General features: G+C 38.1%; 1 protein-coding gene across 4 annotated transcripts in view; it reads right to left on the reverse strand.

Moving 5' to 3' along the window:
* Positions 1-20,465, reverse strand: part of MGAT4A (alpha-1,3-mannosyl-glycoprotein 4-beta-N-acetylglucosaminyltransferase A) — a gene marked incomplete at both ends in the record, with an annotated part of 85,592 nt that overhangs the window by 312 nt on the left and 64,815 nt on the right. For all 4 annotated transcript variants that reach the window (XM_079721038.1, XM_079721037.1, XM_079721035.1 and 1 more), the window contains 6 exons: positions 7,187-7,253; positions 7,907-7,985; positions 9,816-10,009; positions 10,125-10,232; positions 13,222-13,352; positions 14,467-14,581. In XM_079721038.1, coding sequence (XP_079577164.1) covers positions 7,187-7,253; positions 7,907-7,985; positions 9,816-10,009; positions 10,125-10,232; positions 13,222-13,352; positions 14,467-14,581 — 694 coding nt within the window. The remainder of the gene's footprint in view (positions 1-7,186; positions 7,254-7,906; positions 7,986-9,815; positions 10,010-10,124; positions 10,233-13,221; positions 13,353-14,466; positions 14,582-20,465) is intronic.

A 20,465-nucleotide genomic window follows, 5' to 3' on the forward strand; every position in this document is an offset into this window, starting at 1 on the left:
CACACATAAATTATCACTGACTTAAAGCAGGGAAGGAAAACACCAAAATATTTCTGGTGGATGTTTTTACACAAAGAGCATGGGTGAATTTTTTTCCTTCTTTTTACCTTTATTCAACTTTTAAACGTTTCAGGAAGTAGTATATGCTTAAAAACATTAGAAGCAACCTATTTAAAGAAGCAGAGCTATATATTTTCTTATTGCAAATTAAAAAAAAACAAATATATTTGTTCTTACCTCAACGAACACACAAGTTTTTAGCAAAATGTGACTTATACAAACCTTACAAAATCTACTCTGTACCATCTTTCGGTCTGACCACTTTGAGGATTAAGTCAGTAGTAACAAATTTCAGTGCTAAGATTCACAACGGTTGGCCTTGAGCAGTTTCCAAGGTCACATCTAGATGGAACTAAAAGGTGATACCTCCTCAAGGCAGTTCCAACATAAAACTCCATTATAAATGATAAGCTCAAAAAGCTCTCCTGTAAGGATAAGGACCAAGAAGTTCTATAGAAGATAACATGCTCAGTACTCCATTTTTCTTGCTGTGAGGAAACAGCAAGAAAACAAAACAAAAATGCTACTGAAAAAGTGACAGGAAAATGGTTTGTTCTGAGCCACACTGCTCTAAGCCAGGGATCGGCAAACTTCCTAAAAAGGGCAGATAGTAAATATTTGGGGATTTGTGGGTCAAGAGGGCATCTGAGAATATCATCCACGTACTTGTATAGAAAAAGAGAAAACTAATTTTCACAAAATTTTTATTGATGAAATTCAAAATGTAATAACAAAGGTTTTTTTTTCTGCTAATACTAAGGAGCATGTAATTCCTTATGGGGAGATAATACTTAAATTAACTGGTTCAAAGTTAGTGTTCCTTATCATCGAAATCGATTGCAAATGTTCATCTGTTAATGTGGATCTATAATGAGATTTGATATATTTTATCTTGAATGCTTCCTTTCACACAGCCTAGATACTGCAAATATTGTTATTAATCCACAAGCACATGACTTTAATGGAGCATGTCCATGACTTGGAAGGTATCTGTGTAAAATTCTATTAGATTCTTCTCTTTGATATCTGCCTCATCATTACATTGCAGATGAATCACTTTCAATCAAAGGTTGGGGGAAGCTCCTCAATTAGCTTGATATTATTACTTGCAGTTCAAATAACGTTAATAGTCATCAAAGTGACCTGAATGCAATATAAGTTTTGCACATAAGCACTGCTTTGTCTTGTACTTTTAGGTTGAATTAAGAAACATTATCAAGTCTGAAGCAAAAAACTAATTCTCAAAGAGTTAATAGTGGTTGAGGGCAGTTTTCACTTGGAAAATTTTCAGTCTTATTTCAGAGCTAAAACAAAACAAAACCAAACAAAAAACAAACCACAATAAAATTTTATCACTGCTAAGCCCCAGAACTGCTGTGTGGCCGGGCAAGTCAGGATATTCAGTTCTTATTTCTGACAAAAATTCACAGCACTGATGTTGATGAAGTCAATGAGAGTAAAGTTCACTGGCAACACTACTGGTTCAATAAATTAATGATATACGACAGACTCAAATACTCTCTGTAAAGCACCTGCTGATGAATAATAACATAACCATAGGCTTTAAACACCTTACGTTGTTGCAAGCTTTGTAAATCTGTCCATCTAAGCCTTCTTCTCCTCCACACATATTTTCACCACCATTCATTGTAAAACATCCTAGCCGGTTCCACTTCAGTTTGTATGAACTTTGTGTTTTCTCAACTGGCTTGAAAACATTCTTGCCTGTACTTGTTCTCTACAGACTATTCACAGAGACCAATTCTTCAGTCACTTCAAACCTGGCATTGACTCCAAATAACAACTAGGCAGTATCAGTAATATCTGTCAACTCACCAAGAGCCAAAGAAAACTGCTCAAATAATTTGCATTGCTTTTTGACTACTGATATGGTTCCCAAAGTCCCCAACTCCTCAAGCAATAGTTATTGCTGAAAGCCTAATGGTCCGAAATGAGTTTATTTTCTGGGCACACGTATCTGCTGTAGTTAAACATGATTTAATTAACTCATCATTGGTAAATGGTTTTCTTGCTTGGCTAACACATGAGCCAGTTTGAAACTCACTTTGGTTACAGTGTCATTTGAATCTTTTATTTTTGTGAAGAAATTCTCAGTGATGAGATATCATATTTTAAATCTTCTAATTTTTCTGACCATTGCTTTCCTGTGAGTTGGGGATATTGTTGTGAGTGCTTAGTAGTCGTAATGTACTCTTTAGCACAGCTCTTGTGTCACTACATAATAACCACATAACCTGCCATCTAGTTTTGTAAAACAACCCACATTCCACTGTGTTAAAAAGCACAACATTCAAAGTCCACTTTTCCTGTTTTGACATGAAGGGTAATCACTGGTAATTTTTAAAAAAATGTCACAGTAGAGTTATGTGTGTGGCACTTTAAACACTGTCAAATTATAACGCATCAAAGCTATTTGTAGTGCACTGAGCAGCAATTCAAAGCACTGAGAGCACCACCGCCATCTCTTTTGCAACTGCTCACTTATCTCTGCTGTTGTAGCATAAAAGTACACAGACAACACATAAACAAATGAGCATAGCTGTGTTAAAAGAAATTCTATTCATGGACACTGAAATTTGAATATTTTCTAGTTTTTACATGTCACAATATATTACTATTCTTTTTATTTTTTCAACCATTTAAAAATGAAAATAATGAAAAAAAATTCTACATTCTTCACTCACAGGCTATTAGAAAACAAGCAGTGGGCCACATTTGGCCCATGGGCTGTCGTTAGCTAACCGTTAAATTATGTGTCAATTCTAGAGTCTTAAAATATATTGACTAGGCTCATAGTAAGATAAGATACATTCAAATTGAAAAACCATACTGGAGAAAGTTCATTTTCATTTGTACAGGAAATATTCAACTTATGAACTGCCAAAGTAATGTTTTTATTAAAAAAAAATTAATACTTATTTCATAAAAGTATGTCCTTATTTGGCACTGGACTGGGGTAGGGAATGTATGCTACAAAAAAAGTATTATTTATATTGAGTTAGGAAGGGAATTCAGGGCTGAAAAATGCTGTGGAACTTGAAACATTTTAACTTATAATGTACCTGAATCTGTCACCTGATGAGCTCATTTAATTAGAAAAATAATTAGCAAATTATATAACTGGCCTCATTAAAACACTCTCACCCAGCAATTTTATGCTGCGGATATACTCTCACATGTGCAAAAAGCGTATATAGACTGCAGCAAAAATTGTGAACAATCTAAGTGCCCATGATTAGGAGGCTGGCTAATTTAATTACAATATGCTAATATAAGGGAATATTAGGCAGCCCATTAAAAGACTGAAGAAAGAATAGAAAGAACGAAGTAAAGTTGTAGATACTGCAGTTGTGACTTACTTCCATTCCTAAGAATACACTGTAGAGAAACTCTCATACATGTGCCTAAGTGTTCAGGCCAGCAAAAAGATGGAAACACACTTTGTGACCAAACAGGACAGTAATATATTCATCCATGGAGATCTATACAGCAATGAAAATGAATGAGCCATAGATACACACATCCACATGGTTGAATATCACAACGGTGAGAGAAAAAAGCAGAAAATGAATGAGCCATAGATACACACATCCACATGGTTGAATATCACAATGGTGAGAGAAAAAAGCAAACTAGACTACAGAATGTCATCATTCATATCAAATTTCAAAACAAGCAGGGATATATCACACATATGTAGTAAAAGCATATATGGAAATGGTAACCACAAAATTTAGGATAGTAGCTACCCCTGGGTGGGTAGGAAAGAAGATAATTAGGGAAGAGCAACTGAACTGGCAAGTCTTGAGCTGCATACACTGATATTCATTACATTATTAGTTATTATCTTTTTGTGCATCTGAAATATTTACAATTTTTTTAAAATGTTCCTCTTCCATATGCACATATGTATTTTGTCCAGTGAAAAACCAAGATGTAGAACAAGGTTGTAGAGTATGTTACCATTTATGTGTGATTGTGTGTTTTCGAAGAATATACTCAAATATTTTTATTTATGAATAGATACTTCTAGAAGAATACAAATCATTATAGCAATTGCCTCTGGGAAGCACCGGGTAGGAGGGAAAGAAGAGGGAAGGAGACAAGTTTACCCTCTTAAATTTGTATTTGGTACCATGTACATGTATTAACTTTCCAAACAACAAATTTCACTTTTGTCCTTAACCCAATGGTCTGGTAGGTAAGCATTATAAGATAAAAAAGAAGGGGAAAATGAAGGAGGAAATGACTAAAGAGTGACTGGAATCCCCAAACCCTGGCATTAGGAGGGACTTCCAAGGTCATGCCCTCCGTGGACGCCCTTCTGCTACCCAGACGGTGCTCCATTCCTTCTTCCAGTGTTTCTCTGTGAAAGGCTCTTCTTCTGCTATCTCATAATTTTAACCTACCAATAAATCTGGTATTTCTTTCACAGGACTGTCCTTAGTTACCATGCCACACCCATCCAGCCAACCCCACCTTCACGCATCAGGTCTCTACGAGTTGCCAGCTGGTTGTCTACTGTTTCCCACAATGCCTCTGGGCGTAAGTTGCTGCATAGCCTGATCCTGTTGAATCCAGGCCCCTTTGTAGTGCCCGTCTTTGTGGCTTGTCCCACCCAAGAGGGCTCTTATTAGCTACCTCTTTCTCTGGTTCTCTCTGTCAAACTTCTGGATGGGCTACAGTTTAGCTTGAATGTAGCAACCAGTCTCCTCCTAACTGTTTACCACCAAAATCTCCATCATATTCCACAGTGCCCTTGGGCTTGAACTTCCCCAAGTTCTGTTTCAAGTAAGGCAGTCCCCTTAGGGTGCGCTACAGAGCTCTCTGATGGCCTGCCTCTCCCCTGGAGAAAATCTCTGCACCACTGCTCAGGACCCCTGGCAGGGACAGCAGCCCACCTCCCTGCTAAAGTGACACCCCTGCTTTACAAGCAGAGCACTGGGTTGTAGCAGTGGCCCTTCGTGTCCTGGCTGACCTCTCCCAGTGTGCGGGGACCAGTGGGCTGGGGGAGGTGGTCAGGGCCAAGGACTCTCACGCTGCCGTGCCTACAGCAAAGGTTCGCCCGATGAATGGAAGTTAGGTCAAGGAAAGGAGCCTCAGATTTCTAAGCTGCTCATGTCTGGAACAGAGCTTCTACAACAGGGAGCTGGGGAGGTGACAGATGCTAGTGGCCTGCCCTTCCTGGTGAGATACCGCAGCCCTGGAGTGGGGGCTGGTGGGAGAGGGAGTCTGTTTTTGGCTGGACATGCAGAGTAGAGCTTCCAAGTCACTGAGCTTGGCCAGCGTGGGTAATGAGCGGGTTAGGGCTCCAATGCCATAGACTCTTAATGCTGTTACTGAGATTCAGACTTTACGAGTTAATGTTTCTCTATTTGCTGTACTTTTCTAAAAAACTACCTTTCACCAGTTATGGTTGTCTCACTAGAAAAAGGTCTGCAGAGCCCCTCACATGCCATTCAGCTAAAGCATACTTCTTAAGGGAGCAGAATTTTTTATATGAACTTGAAAAAAGTCAGCTGCTTTCGTTTCTGATGCACACTTTTGTTATACAAGGTCCTAGGTCTGATCACCCATTAGTTCTCTTCTAGTTCTAAATATGTATGAGTTGATGTTTTAGATGGTCATTATCTTCAAATTACTGCAATCATATAAATGTCTCTATTTCCTATGCTACTTTCATAATCTAGAACGCAACATTCTCAGAAATTTAATAACTCATAGGTAATAGGGTTAATAAATGTCTCGTATACGCAGCTAATCTTATGAACATTTCTAGGGTAGGCTAAAATATAACCCAAATATGAAAATAATTAAACTCATCTATCCACTAAGCTATATAGAAATTAGGGTGATTGTACAAGCCTTGTAGCAAACACTGAATGACATTCACCAAACGTAAAACTGCTTCAGAGAGTTATAAGAATGCCTCTGTCCTGTATACCTACAATATTAATTGCCCAATAATCTCTTCTGCCTACCACTAGGAGAAGCATTAATTTAAGTAAAAGAAAATATATAATCATCCACTGAGTTGATGTCCATCAAAGGACAGGTCCTACGTTAATCACAGGAGATGCTTGAGCAACAAAGCCCCCTCCCCCTTCCACGGTGAGCGCACAGAACTGAGCTACGAAACGTGATTACACAGAACAGGTGCAGCATGCGCTGTGGTAAGAAGAGCCAAGGAGAAGGCAGCTAAACTTGTTAATAAAAGATCAGAAAGCATTCATCAGGAGGAGAAACACCAATGCATCGTTTCAGGCAGGGAAAGTGGACAGAGACACGGCTGGGAGCACAGGGCATTAGAGGAACACGTCTTAGGACTGGAGAGATGAAGCATAAGAGGAAAGTAACAAGAAACGAAAGTGGGTGGGAGCTAAGGAATCTGATCACGGAAGGTCATTAAGGTTTTCAGCCAGGTTAATACAGCATTTAGGTTTTGGCAAGGGAGCTACAGAGGCTCGGTGGACTGGCTTGGAAACAGAGGCAGAGTATCGCTGCAGTAGGGTGAATGCACATTCAGACACAAATAGACATTTTATGCTAATGGACAGGGAAGGTGGGTGCGGGGTTTCAGAGTGTCTCCCAAGGTTAGACTCAGGCAGCTAGATGAATCGTGACAGCACAAACCATGGTGACCAATGACGAAATGGCCATATTACAGACGCTCCGGGTAGATGGCTACGTGGCCTCCACGTAGTTTGTCAGTTGGCATCTCAGTACAGATCTAAAGCTCAGGAGGGAGGCAGGGCTAAAGGCTCAGACTCTGGCATACGGATATTGCTGGGATCATGAGAGTAGCCAGCTAAGATCATCCAGTACGAGACTGCAGAAGGCAGCTGAAGGCGGATTAGCTACCAGTGACAACAGTGAAGCACCAGATGAAGAGAGAAAGAGGAACCATGAAATGAACCTTTGATCTGAAACCCTAGTTGGGTCAAGATAATAATAAAAGTATGTACTAGAACACAGAGAACAAATAAAAGAGTACACTGGTATTTATAATCCTGAAGCTGCTTGATATCTGAAAAGAACTTAAAATTACTTCAGGACTAAGTCCAAAAAAGTAAAGGACATTTTACTAGTTTCAAGTAGGTATTACCTATTCTGAAATAACCATCTTCTAATCGTTTGTCTTTGGTTTCTTTGCTGATTTCCAAACCTTCACTCTAAAATAGAACAAAAACATCTTATAAATAATTACTTCTATTTAAAACAAATCTAGGTTAAAAGTGGCATCTGTGGCACAGCTATCTCTGAAAAGAGAAAATGCCATGTCAGTCTTGAACCTTAAAAGGTTTATCAATCAGTATAAGTGCTCCATCTCAATCTGTATACAATATACTGTTGGCTAGAAATTTTTAATTTTAATTAATTTCCAGTTTAAATCAATTTAATAGAATGCTGTTTTCTATTAAAAATATACAGAAGTAAAGAACTGTGTGTTAACTTGAACGAAATTAAGCATTCCTTAGAGACCAATAAATTAACTTTCTACATTATTCAACAGGCATTAAAACTGCATGGTATTTTGGGACTCAAAATACAAACAGCAAGTAAACATTAAAGTAAAATAATGGTTCATTTATTTTCCCAATACAAATGTCCAAGTTACTTTCCAACAGGAAACAAAATAAAGGCTCTTTCTATGAAGGCAAACGGGACAATAAACCAGGTGTTCCATATTGCCAAAAGAAGTTGGTACTACTCACCACTAAGGTCCTGCCATCATGAGAATTTCTTTCTTAAACAGGAAGAGCCTCAAATCAGGTCTATTAATATTAGTTCTCAAGGAAAATTTAGGGGAAAAAAGTAGTCATACCTTCAAAGGCAAAACGTCTACAGTTGTGTTGAGCAGAATATCCCCTGGATGTTCCTGGTTGCCACTATGGAACAAATAACTGAAAAGACAAACATAAAAATAAAAATATAGTCAGACTATCCTCAACAAAGGTTCAGAAGGGGGCCTTACCTCAGAATAAGGTCGACAACGCTAAAGTCTGTAGTGACTGCACATCATATGTTCTGAATAGTTGCAGGGAAATTAAAACCTAAGGTGGATGCAACAACTCCTCTATCAGAGGGGCATGTTTGCTGCATAACAATAATGTACTTGACAAAAAAAAAAAAGATGACAGTGTTTTGTTGCTGTTGATACAGCCATTAAAATGCTTGTGAATCACTTATGACAGAGTATATTGGATAATATATGATATAAAATTACATGTAGACCATGATCTCAAAGTAGAAAGTGCACACAGTTACCAAGAAAAAAAAAAGTGTCAATATGGTCATAATGGTATCCTTGGGGTTATGATTTTTTTCCTCATTCTTCACACCTTAAAATTCTTGTATAATGAACACATACATATGTTACACAGAGAATTTTTTCCTAACACTTCACTTCTGTATTAATAAATACAACTTCTGCTTTTTCCCCTCTCAGCAAATAAGTTATGGTGAAAATCAAATGATCCCTTTTCTCTGTCCTAGGAAGGGTGGGTCTGTGCATGCACTCCAAGAAAATTCATATATACTGTCATTTTAGAAGAATTGTGTTTCGCTAGGAAAGTGCCCTCAGTAGGGGCATTATACACCTCATTTTACAGAGGTTTATTGTAAATATATTTGTTGTTACTAAGTTTGATCTCGAATATATGAGCTCTTTAGCAGATTCTTTGATGGAATTATTTTTATTTCCTAAAAATAAACCCATAAATGTGGTCTGAGGCTATTCTTGTTGAGGCAAAAGAAGAGTGCTATTTCTAATTCTGTGAGGACTCAAGCGTGGTGAACAATACCTCACAGAGCAGAGTTCCACCACACAGTATAAAAATGAACATTAAATAACAACAAAACTGATATTATATACTCATATAAGTGCAAAATGTTACTCAAAAGTATGCTACTATGTCTTGCCAGTGATCTTCCCATTGCTTATAACATTTTTACACTTAAATTCCTCTTTAGAATCAGTTTAGAGTAACAAAAGAAAATTAATAGCATTACATGTAGCTATGCATTGTTTTTGACCACCCTAAACAGAATTATTCCAAATTATTTTTGGCAGATTCTAAAAACCAAATGGCCTTCAAAAGAGAACACATCACATCACATTCTGGGGATTACATGGAAGTATGCCACAGACAGTCTGGGGAACATACCCAAAACTGAGGAAAGATTGAAGGAATTGTGACTGTTAAGTAAAAAATGGGGAGAAAAAGTCCCAAATTTTGTAAGGTGAACAGAAATGCTGAAACACATAAAAGGGTTTTAAATTCCTCCATGGTGTACTAAAAGCACTTGCACTTCCAGCACTTGCAAAAGCACTGAATAGGAATAGTCATAGTCTGTCAAATTTATCATTTCAACCAAATTGCTGGGCCATCCACTAGCTCACAGTCAAATCTTAAGGGATATTCTAGGATAAGGACGTGAAAACTAATTTGGGATTCTGAGGGAGAGTTCTACATAAAAGTATTAAAAATCTATACTAAATATACATTCAGAAATACCAACAGAATTTATCAAACATACTAAATGCTGGTATTACATCTGTAAGCAACATACCCATACTGTTACTGAGTTACACAAAATGTATTTTATAATCCAACATTTACGACTCATTGACTGCTCACATGTGTTATATACACCAAAAATTCCGTCATAAATCACATTATGAATAAGAGGTCTGAATTGCAAGACCAAATTATATTTCAATAATGACCTACCTTTCCACATTGACTGGCTTGTCAAATTTAAACAGGATGTAGTCTCCAGCTACTGGAGTTATAGCCCAGAAGAAATCCTCCCCCATATAAGTTTTCTCCAGTGTATGTCCTTGGTAGACCTTCAGAGAAGTAGATACCTCTGCAGGGGGGTTTACATGGATTTTAAGAAGTAATGGTTTCATGTAATCTTTATCCTAGGAGGAAAGACATATTAACAACATACGGCTCATTTATACTTAAGAAGAACAAGGATTATACAGTAGATAACAAATTGTCTGTGCATGAGAAAAATAAAATTAAATCACCAACCGTGAGTTTCTGAATTTTTCCTGTTAGTGAAGAATGCAGACCAACATGTTGGAAAAGGGAAGGTCTGAAGCGAATCCGCAGATTTGCTTTCTGTCGATCACAATGTTTCTAAATATTAAACGGGAACGTTAGTGTTACATTATAAAGTGAAATCCTGTCCTCCTCTGAAAGATGAGAAGCCCTTTAGAAGGGTAAATATTGAAAAGAAAATCCAACTTCATCTTATAATTCCAAGTCGTGCTTTTTTAGGGTCCTCTTTGAGGCATTAATAGATTTGCTACCTACCTGATAAACAGACACGATGTGGAAATTAAAAATAAGCACTTCCAAGGGAAGAGTTAAGGATTTAATTTCAACCACCTTTCAAAATAGGTCAATATAGATTTGACTTTTAATGTTAAAATGCACAAAATCTAGAGGTTTGGTTCAAATACACAAAATACCTTTAATTGGATACTATAATGAAGAATTTGCAGATAAGAAAAAGCACATTTTGTTGCATGAAAGCAATTTGAAAATGTGATCCAGCAAGTGGACTACAAGCAAGGAAACAACATCAAAACAGACAAATCCAACTCAGCACAGTTGGGGGACACCTATATTTCAGCTCTAAGTGCCCCATGGCCCAGATTTTCGATTATAACCTGCTCTCGTGATCAGGGCATGTGGGACCTACAGCTCTGGCAGGACTCTCGTGCATTCATCAGCTCAGTGCTTCAGGACAGCCATGGCTACCTTGTCATGCTTTTAGAAACCCTTTCCATTTTCAATGACTTTTATAAGTTTTGGGCCAAGAACATACTGAAAAAGACAAAGGTATAAGACATTTCCACTTTGAAAGACCTCCAATTATTTCCTGGGTGTTAAAATGCCTAATTTTTCTCAAGAGGTTTACTTCATTAGCATTATTGCTAACAGGAGAGCAGAGGTGAAACTGTATATTTTATTTACACAAATAAAACACTCAAGTGGAAGGAGAGGGAAGGTAAGGGATGGAGAGGACGGGGAGGAGCAAGGAGAGGGGAGGTGGGATGGTGGAGGCGAGAGAGGAGGAGAAGCAGCAGTGCCTGAGACCGAGCCCGCCACTCAACACACAGGCAAGGAAGGACACATTCATTCGGGCCCGAAGAGTCAAAGCGGGTCCATAAACCTTTGGAAGAATGTGTGAATGCTTTTTTTTTTTTTTGAAGTAACATTGGTTTATAACATTATCTAAGTTTCAAATACACAACATTATACTTCTACTTCTGTATACACTACAGTGTTCTCACCACCAAGTCAGTTTCCATCCATCACCACACAGTTGACCCCCTTTACCCGTTTCACCCCACCACTCAGACCCTGCCCCGTCCCGTCTGGTAACCACTACCCTGTCCTTGTAACTACGTGTTTGTTTTTGCTCGGTACTGCTGGTGGGAATGTAAACTGGTACAGCCACTGTGGAAACCAGTATAGAGATTCCTCAAAAAACTAGGAAGTACCATATGACCCAGCAATCCCACTTCTGGGTATGTATCCAAAAAACACGAAAACACTAATCAGAAAAGACACATGCACCCCTATGTTCATCACAACATTATTTACAAGAGCCACGATACGGAAACAACCTAAGTGCCCATCAGCGGATGAATGGATAAAGATGTGCTGTGTACACACACACACATGCACACACAAATACTACTCAGACATATAAAAGATGAAATCTTTCCATTTGCAACAACATGGATGAACCTTGAGGGTATTATGCTCAGTGAAATAAGTGTGAATGGAAGGGTCTCCTAGACCACTGTCAAAGGGATGTGATCCTGGGGCCAGTAAGTATGTGGTGACAGCTTCTGTGACATCCTAGTGGAAGCAGCTGAAAAATTACAGGCCATAGAAAGAAGGGTGAAAGAATGTATCTTCATGGTTTTAATTTTTACTTTCAGAGATTTTCACCTCACAAGCTCACTTAAGAACCTAACCACCATATGAGATAAAACTGCACAGGACCAATTAAAGGCAAGTGTGTTGTACAAATGTAAAGATGACATGAATTGTTCTGTGTCCTACAATAAAAATTCCTGTAAATCACAAAGAAAATACAGGTAAGGGCTTACATCATAAAAATGAGTTGATCGAATCGATTTATATGTTCAGTCATTGTTGGAAAGCTGGTACTCTGCTATTTCGCTACACACCGTGATTTGCTCTAAGAAAGTGGTTATTTTTAAAAGAGAGAGAAAGCAATAGCTTACGGACACCTGAAGAGGGTGTCCTAAAAACTAACTGGCAGATAGGATGATCAAACTGTTCTAGGGAATATAAGGTCATGAAATCAAATTGTTTATTTGTGAGAATAAGTCAACACTATAATGACATATGCTTATAATAAAGATTTCCTTGTTATTACATATCAAAGTGACTCATTCATTTTTAAGAATGTGTATTCATATTTTATTTATGCTTATAGCCAATAATTAAAAATTTTTTCCAGAGATACAATTCAAATTAGATAAGAAAAACATATTTACTTTCTACAATAAGATTTCAATGGAGATAACTTAATATTTGAATAGTCCAAGCAAAAGTCATTGTTCACTTACTTACCTGTCACCAACATCCCAAAGGTCAGCATATCACTAGCTTCTTAAAAGTAACACAATACAAAAAGGTACACTTTTGACTTGTCATTGTTTTGGTATAAAATATGACCTCCATTCTATTGCTTATATCCAGGTGTGCTGGGGTCCGATATTGTCCCCAAAGTATTTGAAAAAAGAAAGCTGACAGAGGATGTGAAGAAAACCAAAACAACTCCCCCCACACACAGGACAGATATGGCCAACAGCAAGGAAACACCAGAGCCTCAAGACACAATAAACATTCATCAGCAATTTAAAGAAAGGTGCGCTTCACTGACTTAAAAGTCCCTCCAGAACAGGAACTTCTTGTAGTTCTAGAAAGAAGGCAAGCGCTTACACTGGTAAGTGGAAACACTGTTTTCTTTCAGCTACCTTTTTAACTGTTCGTTTACAACATCTGATTCCCTAAGAGTCATCACTTTCACTAAAAACATAAAAGAAGCCTCTTCCACTCGCATAAGAAATTAACTTACTGCATCTTTTTCAGGGTTGCAGACTTTCACCCACAGAATATGGTCCAAGAGCCAATCAATGGGTTTCTCTTTATAGAACATAAATATGAATTCCACAATTAGAGTGAGGTCTGGCGCTTGAAACATTTTACCTGAAAAGATATTCCCAATCAGTAACTATAATAAAGAAACCAAGCATCAAAATAGCTTAAATGAGTGAAATCCGTACAACAAATACACTAAAGCTTGTGCTTTCAACTATAAATCATTGTCAATAATTTCCCCACCTGTCTTATCAAAAACAAACTTGCTTTAGCTAAGTTTAGTTGTCACCTGAGTATAAACAGAAGAAGGTACTGAACTCCTAACTTTCTCCATTACAAAATCTATCATACAACTACTAGCTCAAAGGATTCAAGAAGCAAGCTGGAGATTTTTCCTTCATGTCTTATTAAAATTCTTCCCATAAAAAAGGAACTTAAGAGGTTTAAGTAAAAAAAATTAACTAAATCAATAAAAGCAAAAAACAAGGACTCCTGATTTTGTCTTCACTGAAACCTTCACAAATAAAGATGTTTTTTGAGTCTTAAATTAAGTTTTCAGATAAATGATCAACAAGATCAAAGCCCCAGCCTCTAATACTTACAGATTTAAAGCATTAGAAGAAGTGAAATGTTACTCTCTGGGGTGTTTTTTAAGATCTATAAATTTCCTTCAACCTTCAACTTTAAACATATTCTCTTTAGTTGGATACTTTAGGAATTTTAATGAAAAAAAACTTTAAAAATAAGTACCCTTACTAGTCCATGAAAGCAACACATGAATACAAATTAATGACTGAACAAGAACTTCATGTACTATGTCAAATACCAGGAATTCCTATTAGAAAACCACTAGTGCAGGACTCTTCTTAAAAGAAACCCAATCTTGCAAGAGCTCTGGGCTTTAAAACAGGAACTCGAAGTGTCTGAGAAGAAGGAACCAGACATGCTCCCCAGGACAGTGGCTGGCTCTCTGTGGACATGAAAAGCCAGCAGGGCTGCCTTGCAGAACTCCAGAGTAAATATTACCATCTTAGAACTCTCCAAATACTATTTTGGGTTGACTTTCAACATTTTATACACAGAAGTTTACCGAAATTAAATTTTCTCAAAAGCAATCCATTTCCAGAGGAAAAAGACAACTTTAAGGTAAAAAAAAAAAATAGTCTAAGATTCTAAGTCACAGTTATTTCTGAAAAGTAAATAAATCTAAAACTTTTCTTACCAATGAAGCCCAGCTGGGAGAACTCAAGTATCATCCATTCCTCAGAAGAAAGTTGAAGTGCAAAATTTTTTATGGTGTTAAAGTAGTTCTGTTTGACAATAATATCATCTTCAAGCTAAAGAAAGTTGAACAATCATATTAATAAATCAGAAAGAGAAGGAAGATTTAAAGAGGACATTCTTTACTATGGAAAAACTCAAGCACACTTTTATAATGATAATCAAGGAAACAATGGTCAAAAATGATGAAAATATAAAAAATAAATTTTAGGACTTTCCTAGCATTCCAGTGGTTAAGACTCCACGCTCCCAATGCAGGGGGCACGGGTTACATCCCTGGTCAGGGAAGATCCCACATGCCACGTGGTGTGGCCAAAAAGTATATAATAATAATAATGATTAAATAAAAAGGAAAAATTATAAAAAATAACTAAAATAAAAATAAATTTTATTAAAAGAAAGCAAGGAAAATAAAATGGCAGATGCACATAGCAAGTCAACAAAACCACTCCCTTACCATGGGAAATAACAAAACCACTCCACTCCTTTGGGTCCTTTTATGGCTCCCAACATGATTTCACATTACCCTGTTTTCTTTTCAAAGGAAAAGAATTTTATAGGCCTTTTAATTTTTTCTTTTTTTTTTTTTTTTTGCTTTTTACATAATACATGTAACAAGTCAAAAAAAGAAAAAAGCTAGCAGCTCTCCTTCTCTGCCCTCCACCCTGCTAGCAGAAGTGACCAATGTTCAAGGTTGGGTAGTGCACCCACTGGACACCTTCAATATGGGCATGCAGCACAGGTAGACCCATACCTACCTTAAGGTTCCTGCCACCTTTATGTTTTTATTAAAAAGGGATCACGTTATGAAACTGGCTTTTTTCTCTTAATATATCATGAATATCTTTCCAGGTTAAAAAGTATATATTTAAAGCATTCTCTCTAGCAGATTCATACTATTCCCTGGGATTGATGGACAAATCATTCACCTGCTCACAGGCAGACACCCAGGTTGTTTCTCATTCTTTGTCAATGCAAACAATGCTTACACTTCATATCAGTGCTATTCATTTCTGCAGGATGGGTTCCTAAAAGTTCTCTTTTTATATTTTAAAAGGTATCTTCAAAATACTTAAGAAGCTGTAGCAACTAAGAGTGCCAGTTAACTGCATGTGCTCTGCCATCACCATGTGTGTTACTGGAATGTTTACCAGTTCAACAGGGAGTCGACAGAGACCAGGGATCATGAGTATCTGCAAAGACTTCCTCCCCAAATCTCCCTTCATAAAATTTTAGTCATAAGATGATTTTTTTTACATATATACATTATTTTTTAATATTCTTTTCCATGGATGATTTTAATATCATAAGAAAACTCTTTCTTTTCTTAATGACACATTATCATTTCTAGTTATCTGCAAGTAATTTTCACTTATTTTAGTATTTAGATTTGTTCATGTGTTTAAGTCCTATAAGCTTTCTTCCTATCTGTGAAGAAACAGCAGCAATATTTGGAAAGGTACGATTTTGACTCACCCAATATTTACTGAGCTTTGATTATGTTCCAGACACAGTACTAAACCCTGGGAACCCACCAGTGAACAGAAAAGACAAGTTTTACACCCTCAGAGCTTGTAGGGAAGCCAGAGGGAAAACCAGGCAAAGCACAAAGCCCCGCTGGCACCTAACCTTGCTTTCCCAAAGAAGAGATGCCCACACTCACAGGCAAACATTGGTTGTGGACGCCTAAAGGAAAGATGACCCCCAATACCAGGTACTTCCAAGTTTTTCCAATAAGTAGATTAAAAAACAAGCTTGGAATAGAGACGCAGATGTAGGGAACACACGTGTGGACACGTGAGGGGGAGCAGGGGGGGATGAATTGAGAGATTGGGATTGACATATACACCACGTGTAAAACAGATAGCTAGTGGGAACCTGCTGTATAGCACAGGGAGCTCAGCTCGGTGCTCTGTGGTGACCTAGATGGGTGGGATGGGGGAGTGTGGGAGGGAATCCAAGAGGGAGGGAATATATGTACACATATAGTTGATTCACTTCGTTGTATAGCAGAAATTAACACAACATTGTAAAGCAACTATACCCCAATTTAAAAAACAAAAACAAGCTTGGGACTGATTTAAATATACAGAAGTGTAGGTGAAATAATTAAATGCCTACTTAAAATTTAGTACACTAAATTTGGTTACCACCAAAAATTTACATTTTTTATATTAAATTAGAAAAATTGCTTTGTTCCACTCTCACACCTCATCAAACAACTTCACTTTCAAAAAAACTTTTAAAGATAACTGTAGATTCATATGCAGCTATAAAAAATAATAGAGACCCAACATACCCCCAATATATATCCTCCAATATAATTACAGCACAATATCATTACCAGGAAACTGACTCTGATACAATTCAACCACATTATTCAAATTTCACCAGTTTTACATGCACTCAGTTGTGTGTAGTTGTGTGTCTGTGTGTGTTTAGCTCCATGCAATCTTAACATGTGTACGTGTGCAGGAGCACCAGTAGAGCTAGGACACAGATCAGTTCCGTCACAGGGACTCTCATGCTACCCTTTACATCCTCAGCCACCTCCCTCCTCTCCCTCCTTTCTAGCCTCTGGTAACCAAGAGTGTTCTCCATCTCCATAATTTTGTCATTTCAAGAATGCTATATAGGGACCTCCCTGGTGGCGCAGTGGTTAGGAATCTGCCTGCCAATGCAGGGGACACAGGTTCGATCCATGGTCCGGGAACATCCCATATGCCGCGGAGCAACTAAGCTCGTGCACCACAACTACTGAGCCCACGCGCTCTAGAGCCCACGAGCCACAACTACTGAAGCCCGCACGCCTAGAGCCCACGAGCCACAACTACTGAAGCCCGCACACCTAGAGCCCGTGCTCCGCAACAAGAGAAGCCACCGCAATGAGAAGCCTACACACCGCAATGAAGAGTAGCCCCCACTCGCCGCAACTAGAGAAAGCCCAAACGCAGCAATGAAGACCCAATGCAGCCAAAAATAAAATTAATTAATTAGTTAATTAATTTAATTTAAAAAAAGAATGCTATATAAAGACTGGCTTTTTAAACTGAGCATAATTCCCCTGAGATCTAAGATGTCGTGTATCATAGTTCATGTCTTTTCATTATTTGGTACTCTACGGTACGAATGCACCACAGTTTAACCAGTCACCTGCTGAAGAATATATGGGTTGTTTCCAGGGTTTGCTATTATGAATGAAGCTGCTATGAACCTGCACGTACAGGTCTTTTAGTAAACATATGTGCTTCTCTGACATCAATGTTTTATCATGGCAAGAGTCACTTTTTGAAAAATCTAACATATATCCCATTAGTAGTCGCTAGTTTATAGAGAGAAGTTAAAATACAAGTTGTAAAATATTGCTTTTGAAGTATGCAACTGTAGTATCTGAAAGAGGTGGAATATTATATTTACTTTTTTGCTCCAATTTTTTAAATGTACAAGGAGAAGCCAAAAACTAATGGTGGTTACCCATGGTAGAGGGAGAAAACACAGGGATAAAAAGGAGACTTCTGTAAATATATCTTATTTTATATAACTTTTGATTTGGGAATGTTATGTTTTTTACAACTAAAAAGGAAAAAACATCCTAAAAACTGAATATAAATGGAAACAAATGAACCTAGTTTCATATCAGGTTGTCAGTGTGGTCACACAGTATGAAGAATTTTGTCGAGTGACTGTCAAACACGGAATTTTGACTATATATCCATATCAGGATATACTCTTAGGGAGGAAAAAAGGACGAAAAAATTTTAATTGCATTTAGTAGTCTAATGGTTAGCAGTGATACTGGTATTGTTATTTTGAAACCATTCTAGGTATACTATAGAATAAAAGAATTATGTTATTTAATTTTTACTAAAACCAAGACTTTCAATGTAAGAGAAAAGAAATATATGTAAAATTCAAAAAAGTTAAATAAAACTACTATAATCTTACACTTGAATTGGGACTATCAATATAAATGCAATTTCTTTTCTTCTGAGAAATAAAATGTTCTTTGCCTTATTAAAACACCTAGAAGCGGGCTTCCCTGGTGGCGCAGTGGTTGAGAGTCCGCCTGCTGATGCAGGGGACACGGGTTTGTGCCCCGGTCTGGGAGGATCCCACATGACACGGAGCGGCTGGGCCCGTGAGCCATGGCCACTGAGCCTGCACGTCCGGAGCCTGTGCTCCGCAATGGGAGAGGCCACAACAGTGAGAGGCCCGCGTACCGCAAAACAAAAAACAAAAAACAAAAAACACCTAGAAGCAAAGACACAACAGCAATAAGCATCTCAAGCACAGAGACTGTGGTCCTGAAAACCATATACCTCTAAAAAGAACAGGGCTCCCTAGAGAAATGGCTGGTTCTAGATCTGAGATAGGAAATGTTCAGGATGTGCCAGTCAGCAAGGAAATGATCAAAGATTACTGGACTTACATGAAAAGAATACAAGAGCCAATTTGAAGAGATTCCCACTGGCTTATGATGGGCCAATACAAGCATCAATATGAATAATGCTTGCAAAGATTGAGGCAAACCATATCTCTTTTTAAAAATCCATGAGTTCATAACAACACTCTAAAAATGGTCACCACTGGAGATTGCTATGGTATCAACTATAAAAATTAACTAAGAGAAAGAATCAAGCATTTATTCTTCCCTTCCTTTGTGAACTATTTTTCAAGATAACCGAATGGTTAAGGGAGAGTCCCTTATAGAAGAATTCTACTTATAAGAACATTACAATTCTTAGAATTAGAAAATTACCAGTTGGCAACCTCTAATGAAATAAGCGATCTGGGGGAAAATAATCAATGGAAACTGAAACCATAGGAGGAATGGCTGCTGGGAGCTGTTTAATAAAGGAGAGATGAGACTGACAACCCTACACCCAGTGATTAAATCTCAGCATCACTAAAAGTGGGACAACCTGACAACAAAGTGCATCACTATGTTATAAAGGAAGAACTATGCAGTACCACCAATGAAGTGCGTGCATCATCATACGGTTTTCTAGAAGACTGTCTTCAAGTCCAAGTCATTTGTGATATAGCACTTTATGGAGCCGGGTGTGCTGCTGTAATGGGAAACTTCATTACAAGCCACAAGCAAAACACTAGGGCAGCTGACATTTTCTTTTCCCTTTAGATGTACATCTGTGATGACCACAGAGTAACTGCTGTCTCTACTGGCTTTTTTTTTTGGCCACACTGCTTGGCTTGAGGGATCTTAGTTCCCCGACCAGGGACTGAACCTGCACCCTCAGCAGTGAAAGCATGAAGTCCTAACCACTGGACCGCCAGGGAGTTCCCTCTATTGCCTTTTTTAAAGTACTCTTTAAAAGTCTTGGGTAGAGGACTTCCCTGGTAGCACAGTGGTTAAGAATCCGCCTGCCAATGCAGGGGACACGGGTTCGAGCCCTGGTCCGGGAAGATTCCACATGCCGCGGAGCAACTAAGCCCACATGCCACAACTACTGAGCCTGTGCTCTACAGCCCGAGAGCCACAACTACTGAGCCCTCATGCCACAACTACTGAACCCTGCGCACCTAGAGCCTGTGCTCCGCGACAAGAGAAGCCACCACAATGAGAAGCCTGTGCACTGCAATGAAGAGTAGCCCCTGCTCGCCTCAACTAGAGAAAGCCCGCACGCAGCAACAAAGACCCAACACAGCCAAAATAAATAAATAAATAAATAAAATAAATTTAAAAAAAAAAAGTCTTGGGTAGGATACACCCCCAACATATGCAATCTTGAAGTCATATCCCTGGGATAATTATGAAGTCTGGATTACAATACTTTGTACATCATAATGAACTCACTGAGAGAATGCTATACATTATGTAAAGACCTGAAGGTAAAGCAACTCCCTCCTTTCTGAGGCATAATTTTTGGGCAAATAGGGTAATTTTAAGAATGTTCAGTGGGGGCTTCCCTGGTGGCACAG

The sequence above is a fragment of the Hyperoodon ampullatus genome, assembly GCF_949752795.1.
Source record: "Hyperoodon ampullatus genome assembly, chromosome: 15".
Classification (NCBI taxonomy): Eukaryota; Metazoa; Chordata; class Mammalia; order Artiodactyla; family Ziphiidae; genus Hyperoodon; species Hyperoodon ampullatus.